This window comes from Astyanax mexicanus, chromosome 25 (assembly GCF_023375975.1).
Source record: "Astyanax mexicanus isolate ESR-SI-001 chromosome 25, AstMex3_surface, whole genome shotgun sequence".
Classification (NCBI taxonomy): Eukaryota; Metazoa; Chordata; class Actinopteri; order Characiformes; family Acestrorhamphidae; genus Astyanax; species Astyanax mexicanus.
The window spans coordinates 23,072,843-23,088,441 of NC_064432.1; the positions used below are offsets into that span (position 1 = coordinate 23,072,843).

At 39.3% G+C, this 15,599-nt stretch overlaps 1 protein-coding gene across 1 annotated transcript; it reads left to right on the top strand.

Annotated features, from left to right (window-relative positions):
- Window positions 1–601: 601 nt before the first annotated feature.
- Window positions 602–13,297, top strand: smu1b (SMU1 DNA replication regulator and spliceosomal factor b). Its single transcript, XM_007237567.4, has 13 exons — window positions 602–759; window positions 1,903–2,113; window positions 2,786–2,938; window positions 3,310–3,420; window positions 3,579–3,656; window positions 3,964–4,092; window positions 5,580–5,699; window positions 6,682–6,798; window positions 7,419–7,546; window positions 10,330–10,456; window positions 10,577–10,744; window positions 11,348–11,500; window positions 12,191–13,297. The coding sequence occupies exons 1-13, from the start codon at window positions 734–736 to the stop codon at window positions 12,287–12,289; spliced, it is 1,620 nt and encodes a 539-aa protein (XP_007237629.3). The 5' UTR covers window positions 602–733; the 3' UTR covers window positions 12,290–13,297.
- Window positions 13,298–15,599: the final 2,302 nt, after the last annotated feature.

Genomic DNA, 15,599 nt, shown 5'->3' on the forward strand with positions numbered 1-15,599 from the left:
ACTTCACTTCATATTTCTCGTATTGTCTCCATGCTTAGCTATGGTAAAGCTTTGGCTTTAAAAATATTAAGGTGATTAAAATAATTGTAGAAAATCTAAATGTATTTTTGAAACAGAATGAAGTTTTCATTTAATTACATAAAATAATTTTTGCTAAGATTGCTATTTTGCCCAGCTTGTTGTGACAGCATGCATGACAGGAAATAAAAAGTGAAAATGAAAAAAGTAATTAAGGTTAAAATATGATTTATTTAAAGTCTCATGTCTTTTTCATGACTTTTTGTTGAGGACCAACAGGTACAGTATTCCAATAATGACCAATTAATGTTTATATTGTGCTTATACCTGCCCATCAATAGCTTATTACAACTTTATAACACATGCATATGTAAATGCCCCAAATGTGTTTCGAGTCACATTCCAGCACCGCACACCTGTTTGCAACGTGGCAGATCTGCGTGTTTTGTTTTGCACCCCCCACCCATACACAACACGCACCCGCTGCCTGCGTCACGCACGCGCGCACACACGCGCAAAACGCCCCCCTTCCAAAAACTGCAACAGTTTTCAAAGAGTGATGGGATTTCAGCACGTGGACGGGGCGGTCACGGGCACGGCGCGCGTTCACGTGGCGGGCTGATCGACACGAGGCTTGTTGGGGAAAACCGCGCGCATTAGCGCTCGAGCGGCTGAAGCGCGAGGAGCTCAAACACACAGAGACAAAGAGAGAACCATGGAGCTGGACGTGGAAACCGCAGAGTAAGTATACACACACGCACATAAACACACAACACACACACTCATATACATATACACTGTTTAGGTGTACCTGTATAGTATGTGATTGTGTGTGTATGTATGTGCGTGATTGTTGTGTATGTTATCTTAAGAATTATCAGGACCTAAAAGTTGCACATATAGTTCCTGAATTAAAATGTGAAACATATAACGTATTTCTTTTAGAAACTTGCTTTGTGTTTCTATTCATCCCAGTTCACTCATTCATTCATTTGTATGTTTATTTCTTCATCTGCCAGTCTAATTCATATTCAATTATTTACTTCTTATACATAAATTTTGCATGTGTATTATTTACATCTATTCGTCTATTTATTTATTTATTAAATTACCCCTTCTTACCTCTTTGCATATATATATATATATATATATATATTGCCTTTTTATTTATTGACTTACTTTGTATATTTATTTACTTCTTGCTTTTTACATTTATTCATCTCTCCCTTGTTGTAATAATGTATTTTATCAAATTGGTTTATGGATTTGCATATGCATATGTTTTTAATTAATTTAATTGTTTATCTTTTCATTTGTCTAGTTGTTTATTTACTTCCTCTTTCATTTATTTATTAATTGTAAATATATGTATAGAATTTATTTCTCTGTTTATTTATTCATTTATTTATTTTATTTGGTTATTTTAGTCATTGTAAATAAGTATAAAAATAAGTGATTTTTATTCTTTATTAGTGTTAATGTTTTTTATGCCTTATTTAATTACTCATTAGCATTTTTAACAAGTCTTTTTGATTTTTACTGGTTGTTATTTGTCTATATGCTTTTACCTTTTATGTATAATTTGAGATGCTGTCATTTAGTTTAAAATAAATGTTTTTTTTTTTTACAATTGATAGTTGTTATTGTTCTCTTTTTAAACTATGCATTACTATATATTTGTATTTTTAGTTGTAGTTTATATGCATTTTATTTTTTTATTTTGTGTTTGAGTTTATTTATCATCATAATGTTATAATAATCACCCTACAGATGTTTCATTCATAAAAGGCAGGCTGACGGCGTGTCTGCTCCTGATTACGTCATTACCAGTCAGACTAGTGCTGTAACAGTACCTCACTCCGCCGCTTGTCTCCCTGCTCTCAGTGTGATCCGCCTGATCATGCAGTACCTGAAGGAGAACAACCTCCACCGCACGCTGGCCGCGCTGCAGGAGGAGACCACCGTGTCTCTGCACACTGTGGACAGCATCGACAGCTTCATCGCGGACATTAACGATGGACACTGGGACGTGGTTCTGCTTGCCATCCAGTACCTTAAACTTCCTGACAAGCTGCTGATTGATCTGTATGAGCAGGTAAGACAGATGTGAAAGGCTGCAACATGCAAATTAAATTAAAACGCTAAACGTATTAAGGCTTTAGTGCTAGAAGCACTTTAGAACTAAGTAGTATACTGGATTCATGCTAGCCTTACTGGTAGCATCATGCAATGAGGGAGTCCTAACTAGAAGGTGGAAACTGTCCATTTTTAATTCATCAATGCTTTTTTCAACAAACCCTTAATTCTTGTTCAGAAGCATCTCCATAGCATGATGCTGCCATCACCATGTTTCACAGTGGGTATTAAAAAGTACCCAGATCCAGGAAGCAGGTGCCAAATTTGCCTAATGAAAAAGTAGAGTTGAGTTGCTTTGAGTCAAGCTAAGTGGTGTAGGTACCATGCAGAGGAAAGAGGCTAAAGCCTTAGAAACTGTTCTATATCCCCTCGCCTCGATCAGTGTCTACCAAGGGCTTATCAGCTTTTGAAGATCAACAGACAGTTTATTAGATTTCATAGCTGTTTTTTGTTCAGACAGTGGAGGGCAAATTGGGGGCTTTTCCTTACCGTGTCCAATCAATAAATCAAATCAATTGTAAGAGATGGACTCAAACTCAGTCCTACTGCTGCATGTTTGCCCTCATGCCCTCACATCACCTGTCCTGAACTGAGGAAGATCCAAAGTATTTGTTGATGTGTTTCTCTGCAGGTGGTGCTGGAGCTGATTGAGCTACGAGAGCTTGGAGCAGCCCAATGTTTACTGGCTCAAACGGATCCCATGATCATGATGAAGCACACCCAACCTGAGCGCTACTCCAAGCTGGAAGCCCTGCTCTTGAGCCCACACTTCGACTCAAAAGAGGCAAGAATTTTTACCTGTCTGCTGTCATTCAAAACTGCTAAGTAGTAGGTCATTTAGTTGACTAGGGCAAATTGGATGGATCCCTTTCTGATGGGATAACCACTGTTATATGCAGGTGATCAAATAATATTTCCATGCGCATTAGTAACAACATAGCTATGCTGGTGATGTGGCTTTCATAGTGGAAGAGCGAAAAGTAAAGGTGCTTCATCTTCTTGCCCTCCAAGCAGTTTCCCTGTCAAGTCATGGATTAGAGCTTTTGAGTCACAACAGGCAAATTCAGCAACAGAGAATCCTAAGGGTCATCAAACAAGACTGAAAGAAATCAGACTCTTACATTGTCTTTTATCTTCAACTCTTCCCCACTCTAGGCTTATCCAGAAAGCAGCGATAAAGACAAACGCAGGCAGGCCATAGCTCAAGCAATGGCTAAAGAGGTCAGCCTGGTCCCACCCTCTCGTCTCATGGGTCTTCTCGGACAGGTAAGTTCTGTCTTTAGTAAGACAATATATTTGTGTTGATCTGCCTGGAGAAACAGAAGACCGTCCTATAAAAAAAGCTTCTCTTGCAAAACTCATTGTTCAAATCAATACTTAACAAATTGCCCATTCTACAACAATTACAAACCTTTTCTGCACAGGGTCGTATATGTGAAGGCGCACTCTACAGGTTACAAGAGACCAAAGCGCTCAGGCAGTTTGGATCCCTTGCAGTCTTGGTAAGTGCGCCTAAAACAAACATCATGACAATACTTGCATGCAACATTGTTTTTTTATATTTACAGCGTTAGCATGCATAACTGAAGCTTTTTGTTTTCTTTACCTAGTTCCTGGTTCCCTTTTCCATACTTTACCCAGTACATACTTTTACACTGCTACTACACCCTGTACAGTGTCCTGCCTTGTAGTCCCACTCTTCTTCTGCTCCTTTCGCTCAGCCTGATCCTCAATTTCCACTTCCTTTCTTATCCCTTTCTTTCTGCTGCACTGCTCCTTCTTCCCTCATCCTTACTGTCCAAATGGCAGTCTCTGAAATGGCAACAGCACCAGGGTCTTCTGCCCCCTGGCATGTCAATAGACCTGTTCAGGGGCAAAGCCATGATGAAGGATCTGGAAGAGGAGCGATTTCCTACTCAGCTCAGTCGTCTCATTAAGGTACTTAATTTATCACATTAATACAGAAGTCACTTACAGTTAAATTGGGAAGATCTAGCAAAGTTTAAATTGCCAAGAAGTGCCAATTAGTGTGAAGGTTCAATTAGCAGGGTAAGAGCACAGTTTTGCACAAAATATTGCAATGCACACAACATTATGGGTGACATACCAGAGTTTAAAAGAGGACAAATTGTTGGTGCACGTCTTGCTGGCGCATCTGTGACCAAGACCAAGTCAGCATACCACCAAGAAGGACCAACCCCATCCAACAGGATTACCTGAGGATGCAAGAGGAAGCTATCTGAAGGGGTGTTCGTTTGCTAACCTGGATTGTATCCAAAAAACATAAAAATATGGCTGGCCATATCACGGCAGAATTCAACTCTCCTGTTTCCACCAGAACTGTCCATCGAGACAATAAATTATTGTGGTCTACAACCAGATTTTTACGGTTTATTGCCCAACCCCTTTTAAGTGTATTTCATGTTTGCAGAGATTGCATGAACAGTTTGCCATAGCTAGTCCTAACCACATGCTCAAGGCCAGAAAGCTTAGCAGAGCAGCTAATGCCCATCTGGGTAATAACGCAGTAGCCATCTTGAGTCCGGATATTTTGTATGCATAGGGTGAGGAGGACTGACTGCTTGGCAGACTCTCGTGCTCCCACACACACATACACGAACCTATAATTGCTTCAGAAGCCTGAGGCTGCTGCCTGTTGCCTCTTCTCCAGTCCATCCAGCTCCTGCTGGCAAACTGCACAGTCTGATTGATACCACCATTGTGAAGTGTCTGACTCGGGGTGACAATAACTCAGCCCATCTGTCTCTCACATGCCCATACAGCCTCTAGCCCCTAACAAACAAGACGGCCGTTTCGCTCTTAGCATCATGCCTCGACGTGGGTGTATGCAAATGCTTTCGTTATGGTGGACGGTGTTAATGCAAATTCAGTTGATCCGTGTCCCACACACAGTGGAGGATTGTGGTGAGCAGATTCAGTGATTAGTTTAGTAAACAGTGCTGGAGGGAAGCGCAGTTCCAATCTTCAACTTTAAGCACAGCACTTGAGTGGAGTGGTGGTCCTTCAGTTAACAGATGGAGATGTTTTCAGGAGGTGTTGCATATTTTAGTGTGGACTTTTATTAATCAAGTACTATAAAGAGGTACATTAAACTCTGTTACTCAGTTATTTGAACTATAGAACAGAGTATTTTACACTCACTTCCCTGTGTTATACTTTATCATGTCTTACTGTTATAAAATTAAGCCGAGCTTTCTCTTCTGTTGGGTTTAGCAGGGGTAGATCACTAGTTTGTTAACAAGGAAGCAGAAGATGGATAGAAGAGATAGTAAAAAGCCAGTGTTAGCTTTTAGCCTAGCACAGATCACTGTTTCCCACTCTTATTTTTAAAAAGCAAAGACATTTTGATGTTTGTTACTTTCCTATGACTTGTCATTTATGGTATGTGTTTGTTTGTGTTACAGTTTGGTCCAAAGACGCATGTGGAGTGCGCACGCTTCTCCCCAGATGGTCAGTACCTGATTACGGGGTCAGTTGATGGCTACATCGAAGTGTGGGATTTCACCACAGGCAAAATATGCAAGGTCTGTTAGCAGAGACCATGTTCTCTTATATTCTTATTGTATTATGTGGAGCCAAATGTGCAGGGGTTAAACTTGATGTTCAACTAATTTAGCCAATGTTAAATAGGCCAGAAGCTCTTTTATGCACTGCTGGATAGTGTTTCTGGGACATTTAAGCCAAAAGGGAAACCCTACCACGAGTTAATTTAAACTTTAAAGGCCTGTTTGTGTGGTTGTACTTAAATAAATTGCCCCCAAACAACATGAGTTGCTTTTTATTTTTGCTGTAGTTAGAAAACATTCATAGCAGTAACTGAATCATTTAATCATGATACTACCACATTTATCGGTGTGGAGCGACCCGCTCCAGTGCTGAAAAATATGTTTCCTCATTTAGTGCTGCCTTATTTTCTCTGGAGTGAGCATGCTTACCATTGCTTAACTCTCTGAGGTGTCAAAATATGGGTCACCTCAGCGCTCTATGACGTTCGTTCACACGCGTTCACGCGTGCTGCCGTACAAAAATAACGCTGTCCGACTTCCATCGCTGCTGTAGAATTTACAGTGGAAAAAGACACCAAGACACTTCGGGTTCATACTGTTTTATAGAGTATACACAGACTTACATTACATTCCTTTTATATGTTTTATGTGAAATATAATAATAAAATAGATTTATAACAATATTTTTTGGAGCATTCACTCTGTTCATTAATCATGAACTTCATGTACAATGTAAAGAACAACTTCCAGATTCCCATTATGTCAAACAACAAAAATGCATATGTAAGGTTTTGTGCAAGAGTAATATTATGCTAATTATCAGAATAACTTTTGGAAAGCAACATTAACTGTGAAACAAATTGGGGCACTTCCCTGTTTTACAAATACCAAGTCATCTAAACTGTATTTTTAATTGCAGGAATTATGGCAGATTTACACCGTAAGTGACTCTGACTGTGACTAACTGCTGCATGTGTGCTGCTGTCCCCGGTGGGTGTAGGATCTGAAGTACCAAAATCAGGATAACTTCATGATGATGGAGGAGGCTGTGTTGTGTCTGGCAGTCAGTAGTGACACTGAGATGGTGGCCTCCGGAGCTCAGGACGGCCAAATCCAGGTGCGTCTAAAGTCCTTTTTATGTCTTTTTTTTTTTTTTTTAAGCTGTGTGAACATGTTGGATCAAATTTTTTTCAAATCAGATTTGAATCATTTTCATATGCAGTCCTACATTTAGAGATTAGATTTACATTATAGAGATTGTTAAAGCTCCAATAAAGGAGTGGTGTCACTGGGGTGCAGTGAAAACATAGATCATTCAAGCCCATATGCCACCTTAAAACCTCTCAGTAAGTGAAGGGTGACCATTATTAAGGTATCATGCCATGTCAGCCATCAATCAAAGGGTAATACTCTGAAGAGTTCAATAAATTTGGTTTTAGTATACTGTAAAGTGCACTGAATCTCAATTCTGGCTCTTTGCGAGCCGAAACTGGAAGCTGAGGCACTCGTCTCTAAGGAACAGATGTGTCTGCGGGCCACCTTTAATTAATGTTGCTATCGAGCAAATTCATTATTTAATCTGTGTAACCACGCAGCATCTAATTATCATCGTAACCTAACTCCCTCTGCCAGAGTAAAAAGCACCTGAGGGTGTACATATCCAGGCTGCTCCTCAATAATATTTAACATGCCAGGTTTGGTGTCCACTGGACTAACATGACGTCTTACTCTTCCCAGGTATGGAGAATCCATAATGGCCAGTGTCTGCGCAAATTTGAACGGGCCCACAGCAAGGCAGTCACCTGTATCTGCTTCAGCAAGGACAACAGTCAGCTTTTGAGTGCCTCCTTTGACCAGATCATCAGGTTAAAACACACTCTTCAACTCTGTCATTTTCCCTCTTCATTCCTTTGGTTTCTTTGATTTGTTTTACACAGATGGAGATTCAAGATAACTCGGACCCACAATCCAGAGACTTTGCTTGGACCTGCACTCTAGAGACCCACTGACCTGACTCAGACTCATGCCCCAGATACAGTCGACTCAACTCAGACTTGACCCAGATTTGGACCATGACTTGGCTTGGCTTTAAATATTTGACTTGGGACTCAAGACTTCAATAGGACCCAAAACCCAGGGACTTAAGACAACTCAGATTTCCAACCCAGGGATTCAAGACTTCAATAGGACCCAAAACCCAGGGACGTAAGACAACTCAGATTTCCAACCCAGACATTCAAGACTTGAGCCAGACTTGTGCCATAGACACTACAGCATTACCTTTCACCAAAAACTCAAAACCCAGAGACCTGAAACAATTTAGACATACAATCTTAAGACTAGTTCCCTTAGACACAATCACGACACAAAACCTAAACACTCACTCCTCAAATACTTTTAATAATGGGATTTATACAACACAGACTAAAGACTTGACATAGAATTGCACCATAGACATTAAAGCCTTGAATAAGACTCACAACCTAAAGACTTAGCTCAGACTTGCACCCCCAAGACTCAGAATTATATATGGCAGTGTTACAAGTGTTGACCAGGGTTGAGACCCACTGGACTAACTTTATTGTTTTCATAGGAAATGAGTAGAAGTTATTGACAGACCTAGCTGTTGATCTTTCATGAAAGGCTATATTTAGTTCCAAGTAACATTATTTTTGTACAACACAGTCTCCTTCAGGGTGAAGATCCATTTCATTAATTATTAAACATTCAAATTGTTCTTAGAGTTGTTATGGTTGCAAACCAGAAATTATTTGTTAAAGGACCCTTGAAAAACCCTAATTTTAAGAGTGCGCTGAGTCTGAAATCTTTGTCATCAGTTGACACTGAATCTCAAACAGTCTTTGGCAGTTAAAAGCACACCCCGAGTGTCTGAGGCAGCTGTTAGGCCGTGGAGGCAAGACGGAAGCAAAAGGGGGGAGAGGAGGAGGAGCCGAAACGAACCAGTCCCTCAGCGCTCAGCATCATTAGGAAGAATTTAAGCACATGTTTGCACCCAGTGTCTCCTACTACTTCTCTCTCTCTCTCTCTCTCTCTCTCTCTCTCTCTCTCTCTAAGTGCCCAGACTGCGGCAGATTCTGCAGTGTCAGTGCTAGGCTCACGATGGGGCTCTGTATGCGTGTGGGCGGAGGCAAGTGTGAGGCTCCACGTGAGCACAGAGAGAGGAAGAGGGGGGCGGCTAAGAGAGATCAAGTGCGAGCAGATAATATGTTTCTATTCCTATCTTAGACGTCCAGGAAAGCAGGCGGAGCTGACGGATGCAGATGTTTCGCTAGGCCGATTCCTTAGAGAGAGGCAGAAAGAAAAGGAAGAAACGACAAGGCGGAGCTGCGAGTGGCTTTTTATTGACTACAGGCTGATGTATAGGCTTTATTTCTTTCTGAAGGTCTATCTGTCTTCTGTTCTGTCTGGTGCTTTAGTTCAGAAGCAGTATTGCAGCATTTATGATTTCTTGGGGCTAGAGAAGAGAGAGATATATTAGTCTCTTTTTTTTATATTTATCTTAGTATTGATCACAGCTGGATGTTTATGTATATAATAAACAGTCTTTGCCAGTACTCTTACAAATGAAGGTGCTTTAAAGGGTTCTTTGATCTTCATAAAACAGAGGTCTTCAAATATAAACCCTCAATCTAGTTCTCATTCCTGCACTTTTAGATCATTGGTGAGTGTGACACTACACTGCTATTCCCTGTTAAAAAGTGTTTGCCCTTCATGATTAATTTTTTTGCATATTTGTCACTAATGTCACTGATATTTGATGATGTTTATTGATGATGATTTTATTTAAAAACTGCTTGTTATGTTTACTTATGTTGTCTGACAGATAGTTATATATGTTTGATGATCTGAAATATTTAAGTACGAAATCGTATAGAGGAAAACACGTTTTCACACCACTGTATGTACACAAATAGGGGTATTGCATGGAGGTTTAGTTGTAAAATTCAATCTGTCAAGTAGTGGATATATTAGGCAGCAAATGGACAGGCAGTTCTTGAAGGTGATGTGTTGGAAGCAGAAAAAATGGGCAAGTGTAAGAATGTTTTGACAGAAACCAAACTATGATGTCTAGAAAACTGAGTCAGAACATTTTTTAAACAGCAGGCAGGTCTTCAGGGGTTTTCTGGTATGCAGTGGTCAGTATCTATTAAACGTGCCACAAGAAAGTGAACTGCCTGCAAACCGACCATTGAGGCTCATTGATGCTCATGGAGGCCCCACCTCAGAACTAGCAGGACTTAAATAGTTAGCTGTTCAGAAACCACAGGACACCATCAGAGGTCAAATGGTTAAATCTGCTGTGGTAGCACAAAGAGGACCTACTCAATATTAGTGTATATTAAGGTCAGACTATATGAAAACTTGTTATTCATATGTCCATCTGTTTAACCTACAGCAGTTTAGCGTCACCCACTCACACTCAAATTATAAACGGTGTTTAGTTCCATCTCTGACTTTTTGAATGAGGCAAAATGCACAGCAGCCAGTCATATCAAATGTCATTGCATGTTTCAGTCCTGAATATATATATATATATATATATATATATATATATATATATATATATATATATTCTAGCACAAAGCCAAGGTACAAGTCATTTACAAATACTATTTATATTCTTTAGAATTCATGGACTGAAGTCAGGAAAGATGCTGAAGGAGTTCCGAGGTCATGCGTCCTGCATAAACGACATCACCTTCTCCCACAACGGCCACTACATCATCAGCGCTTCAGCAGACGGCTCAGTCAAAGTAAATCCTCATTTGATTTGCATGTCTAACACGACTGCTTAGCTCAGCAGCATGCTGTCTCTGTTGTGCCATATGCAGCACAGGCTCTTCACTCAGAAAGATAACACGTCCATTCCTCAGGTCTGGAACGCAAAGACGACAGACTGCATCAACACCATCAAAACGCCAGACGTCCCCGAGGGTGCAGACATCACAGTCAACAACGTCGTTCTGGTGCCCAGAAACCCAGAGCACTTTGTGGTGTGCAACAGGACCAGCACAGTCGTCGTGATGAACATACATGGTCAGGTAATTATCAGGCAAAGATATGTTCAAGATTTGTCCAAGGTTTCCATACGCTATATACCATCCCATCTCACCATTAACTTTATAACTCATCCTTAACGTATTGTATGGAAAGATAAAAAGTATTGAAAGCGTTATCACGGTATTACATGTTTATCTGCTCCAGAGAGTACATTTTAGTTGGTAATCCATCTCTACAGGGACTAGACAGACAGCACTTGTTTAATGGGTGCGATGTAATGTACCTAAATGCCTAAAAGCAACATTCTTTAGAAGGATGTCCACACACATTTGAAGACATCATTTATGAAGAGCATGGGTACTCCTGGAATCCCTCTATTTTTGGGAAACCCATCCATTTAGCTGCTTAACTAACACGGTGCTAAAACACAACACCTCATCTTGCCCTTGCTTGCCAAGTTACCAGTATATCCCCAAGACGGTCGTCTCTCCCACTCATTTTTTTGCTCGCTGACTCACTCGCACTCTGAGCCCACTTCCTCCACCTCCTCAATCTTTCACTCCATCTGCTCCTTTTCTCTCTTTCTTCCTCAGTTCCTCCCTCATTATTTCTAACTCTGTCTCTCTTTTTTCTCACTCTGCAAGGTACTGAGGAGTTTCAGTACAGGTGTGCGGGAGGGTGGGGACTTCGTTTGCTGCACATTGTCCCCTCGTGGAGAGTGGATCTATTGCGTGGGAGAAGACTTTGTGCTCTACTCGTTCAGCACCATCACCGGCAAGCTGGAGAGAACTCTCACAGTAAGGGTTCTTCTTTATATATACATAAAGAAAATAGTCTACAGCACGGGTCACCAGTCTTTACTGTAAAGCGTTGTGGCAAAGGAACTAGTTATCGCGTCTCATGACTTAGGCCATGTACCATCCAAATGCTAAACTTACCTGCAGGATATGTTTGTCAACCCTCCTGCATTGAATATGGATGTCATTTCTATTAAAGTCACTAATCAAGGACAGTTTTAGCCAGATGCTGCCAATCATGATTATTACCACACACTGTGCTGTTCACTGTGGGTGGTAATGCCTTCTTTGACATATTCTCAATCACATTTGACACTGTGGATTGAGGAATACGACTTCTGAAATAGAATGTCTCATCATCCATCTGGCTCCCACTATCAGGTCTCAAATACCAATAATTCATATTGCCTTCCATGAGCATGCTGGCCTTACAAGATAACACCTCACAACAAGACTTTTACATACTGCTGTCCCAATATTTTTATCCATATACTGTAAATCGGATCTTTCAAATAAAGCTAAAATGAAAAGCAGTAGGGAAATCTCTGGATGTCTGCAAATCATTTTCTCATATACACAAAATATTTTCATATATTTACAGTATTAAACTATTAATAAAAGATCCTGGCTTCATCTATACAGTCTTGAAATTCTTTACTATCCACTAATTATGCAAATCTATCTCCTTAGGTGCATGAGAAAGATGTGATTGGCATAACCCACCACCCTCACAACAACCTCATCGCCACGTACAGTGAGGACGGCCTGCTGAAGCTATGGAAACCCTGAAGCCCCTCCGCTCGGCAGCGCACACACTTAAAATTGAACAACATCGTCTACATTTGTGTAGTGGTTCTGATTCTGTGGTACCTCTGTACATTCAGGTCTCTGGAGCTGCATTAGTAATTAGTCTGACATCTGAAAGTCTTCCATTCGGCACCAATGAAGGTCAAATTCAAAGTTATACAATTTGCACCTAGTCTGGGTATAGTCTCCATATCCAGCAAGTTAACTGAAGGTGTCTGGTAGGTGTGGAAAGACTAACCATCGAAATTTGAGATCTACCTGGGTTGAACCAAATTAACCAGGCCACAAAATGAGAATAAAAAAAAGCATAGAAACTCGCCATATTTTTGGCTTTACGAAGCCAATCTTTCTTCTCTGAAGACCCCGCCCCCCTGCATGAACATAGTGGCATACTCTTTGTGACAGGATCTCTGTAGTGTCGTCTATGTCAGTATATGCATGCCAGTCGTAGCCAAATGAAACTACATATACTGGTTTTCCTCCTAGACAGTGTCTCAAATCGACTAGACATAGCGTTTGTAATCGTTACAAAGCGAGGCAGACATACGAGGGTGTACAAGCCTGGAGTATGAAGGAACTAGGGCTGTTCCAATGGTAAGAACATCTGTAGATCCTGTAGAGGGGATTAGCTTCAATTTAAGGGAGTTTACAGCAAGGCCCAAAACTGGAGCCAGCACTAGATGTACTTACTAATGAACATTCTGAGGTGGACACGTGGTGAAATGTTCGATTTCAGTCCAATTTGTGTGAAGGATTGGTGTGTTTTAACACTTGACCCCACACTTGCATGCAACATAACCTTTGTTATGCAACAATGGAAATATGCTGTGTGTGTAATGTATGTATTAAGAGTTAGATTTTTGGTATTTATGAATATATAGGCATACTTTTTGACAGGCACTCTTTTTATTTTGACAAAAAAGTCAACAGAGGTTAAAGTGATTTTACTATGTAAATTCATTAAGTGGTATTGAAGTATTGGAACATGAAGTGATTCATTCCTCCAGCCTTTCGTTATCGAGCTTGTTTACACTGAGACGTTTGATTTGGATTATTTTTTCAGCTACAAAAAAAAAATCACTGCACATTATGTGAGAAATTGCCAGCGCACTGTTACTGTCACACACAGGTCAAAATTTCCACCCACACTGACATTTTGAAACTGTGGCAAACGTATTCTGCATTTCCAGTGCATACAGGATCTGTGGTGGCTTGTTAAAATACAGGCCACTGAGGCCAGGTTCAGTCTCAGGTTGCCATAAGCTTCACGGCTCAATAAAGTCTAACTGTTCCTACTCAATATTTGTATTTTTCTATGGTACAGTGCAAACTGTATACTTTTTTTTTTTAGAAAGTTGACATTTTTGGAGAAAGTACAAAAAGGTTGAGGCAGGCTATAATTATTCATTAAATATAAATAAACCTACATGCATTCTGCTTATTATTATACAAAATAAAAACTCAAACAGCCATTAAGCGCAGGTAACAGAGATACATACAAATACAAACATACAAATGCTTACATTATTGGTCCTAATAAAACTGGCCCCAACATGGCACTCAAGAAACAAAGACCACAATTTTCACAGATTTAGAAAAGTACATATTAACAACACATAAAAGCTAGTAATGTTTTAAATATTAAGAGGTTTTTTTTGCAAGTACGTGATTAAAAAAAAAAAATTGCATCCATTGCTGAAAAACACAGATTTTGAGAACAGGGAATGATTGCCTCTTAACATATTCTCTTTAAGGCCTGGCAGGTTAAGGATTCTGTGACATGTAGTTTGGCTGACAAAAAAAAGCTTTCTTACAGAAAGTTTAGATGGGTTGATAAAATGTGCTACTCTGAAAGGCAAATTTTATTTTTGTCTCTCAGTTTCATTTGCATACGTTTGCTGTAGTTTCTAGAGAAATAAGTCAGAATCAACAGAGATGAGAGACTGAGAATCATCTTAAGTAGTAAATCTTTTGGCACAATTAACATTGCAGGGAAAGGCTGTTAAAAGATAAAAAAATGAAACCTTAGTCAACTTAGAATTATTGTGCAAATGCTGCGACACAAAGAAAAACGCTCGACATCTAATCAAACCTAAAATCTTAAAGAAAAGAGCTTTCCGTTATTAGTCCATGATCGTAATCGACTCTTTTAAAATACTGAACTAAAGATTCTCTTGCCAAAAGGCGAAAGAATGTAGCATCGACTGCAAACAGCAGCACCATAAAACAGGCTTTTTGATGCATTTCTGATTTCATTTAAACAAATTATAATAAATGAAAGTAATAATTTTTCCCATAGCCCTGTATACTTCTGAAATCAGTTCCACTAATCTCTCACAGATTTGGGGTGAAATGCTCCATTCTAGAGAAACTTAAAAACCCTATTTCTGTCCACACAAAGATGTAAATGCTTGCATGAGCATGCTTGCCCAGTATGGAATGATGGTTATAAAAAAAACTTATAAAAAAAAAAGTTCACGAAATTCACAAATTCAAGAAACACAAAGGTCTAGTCCTAAATGACATACTACTCCCTGAGTAGTATAACATACAGGTCAGGAAATTACTCTTAATCCATACAATTTAGAAATACATTTGTTATTTAACATTATTTACATTTCTAGTAGTTATAGTTCTAGAACTATCTGCATGTAATTCACTACATAGGGTGTAAAGAGGTATTTAAGATTTAGCCAAAAACATGCATTTGTTTTCATGAAGCACAGTTTTCCCATCTTCACCTCAACTCTGAAAATATATTTTTTTATAAATTCCTGTATTCGAGAGCATTTTTAAAAAAAGTTAAGTTTTCAGTGACCTTAAGCAGCATTTTTATGTGGACAGGAGGCCAAAATGCAGAAATAACGCGAAAAATCCGAATACATGTGCATGTGGCCTTACTTTCAGAACAAGAGTTGTTCACAGTGGTGGTGAATGGAACAAGAAGTATAAAAAGTATAGAAACTAAAAGCTACACCAAATAAATTTAGAATAAAAACACTAAATACTATAATACATAATGTATTGTTTTATGACAGCATTTAGAAAACATTTGGATTACAATGTATTTTTTTTAAATCCCACATTTTGTTTTCAGATTGAGCAAGATTTTATCACAAACCAAGACTTTTGTAGGCAACTGTTTTCCTTCACCACCACAGTCAGTTCCTCAACAATGAATCATTTCACACCAAACTCATTCTAAAAAATGTTTGGAATTGATAAAATTCTCCATTTAAAAGTAAAACTGCTCTCAGAAATTTGTGGAAAATCTGCACACTTTCCAAAATAG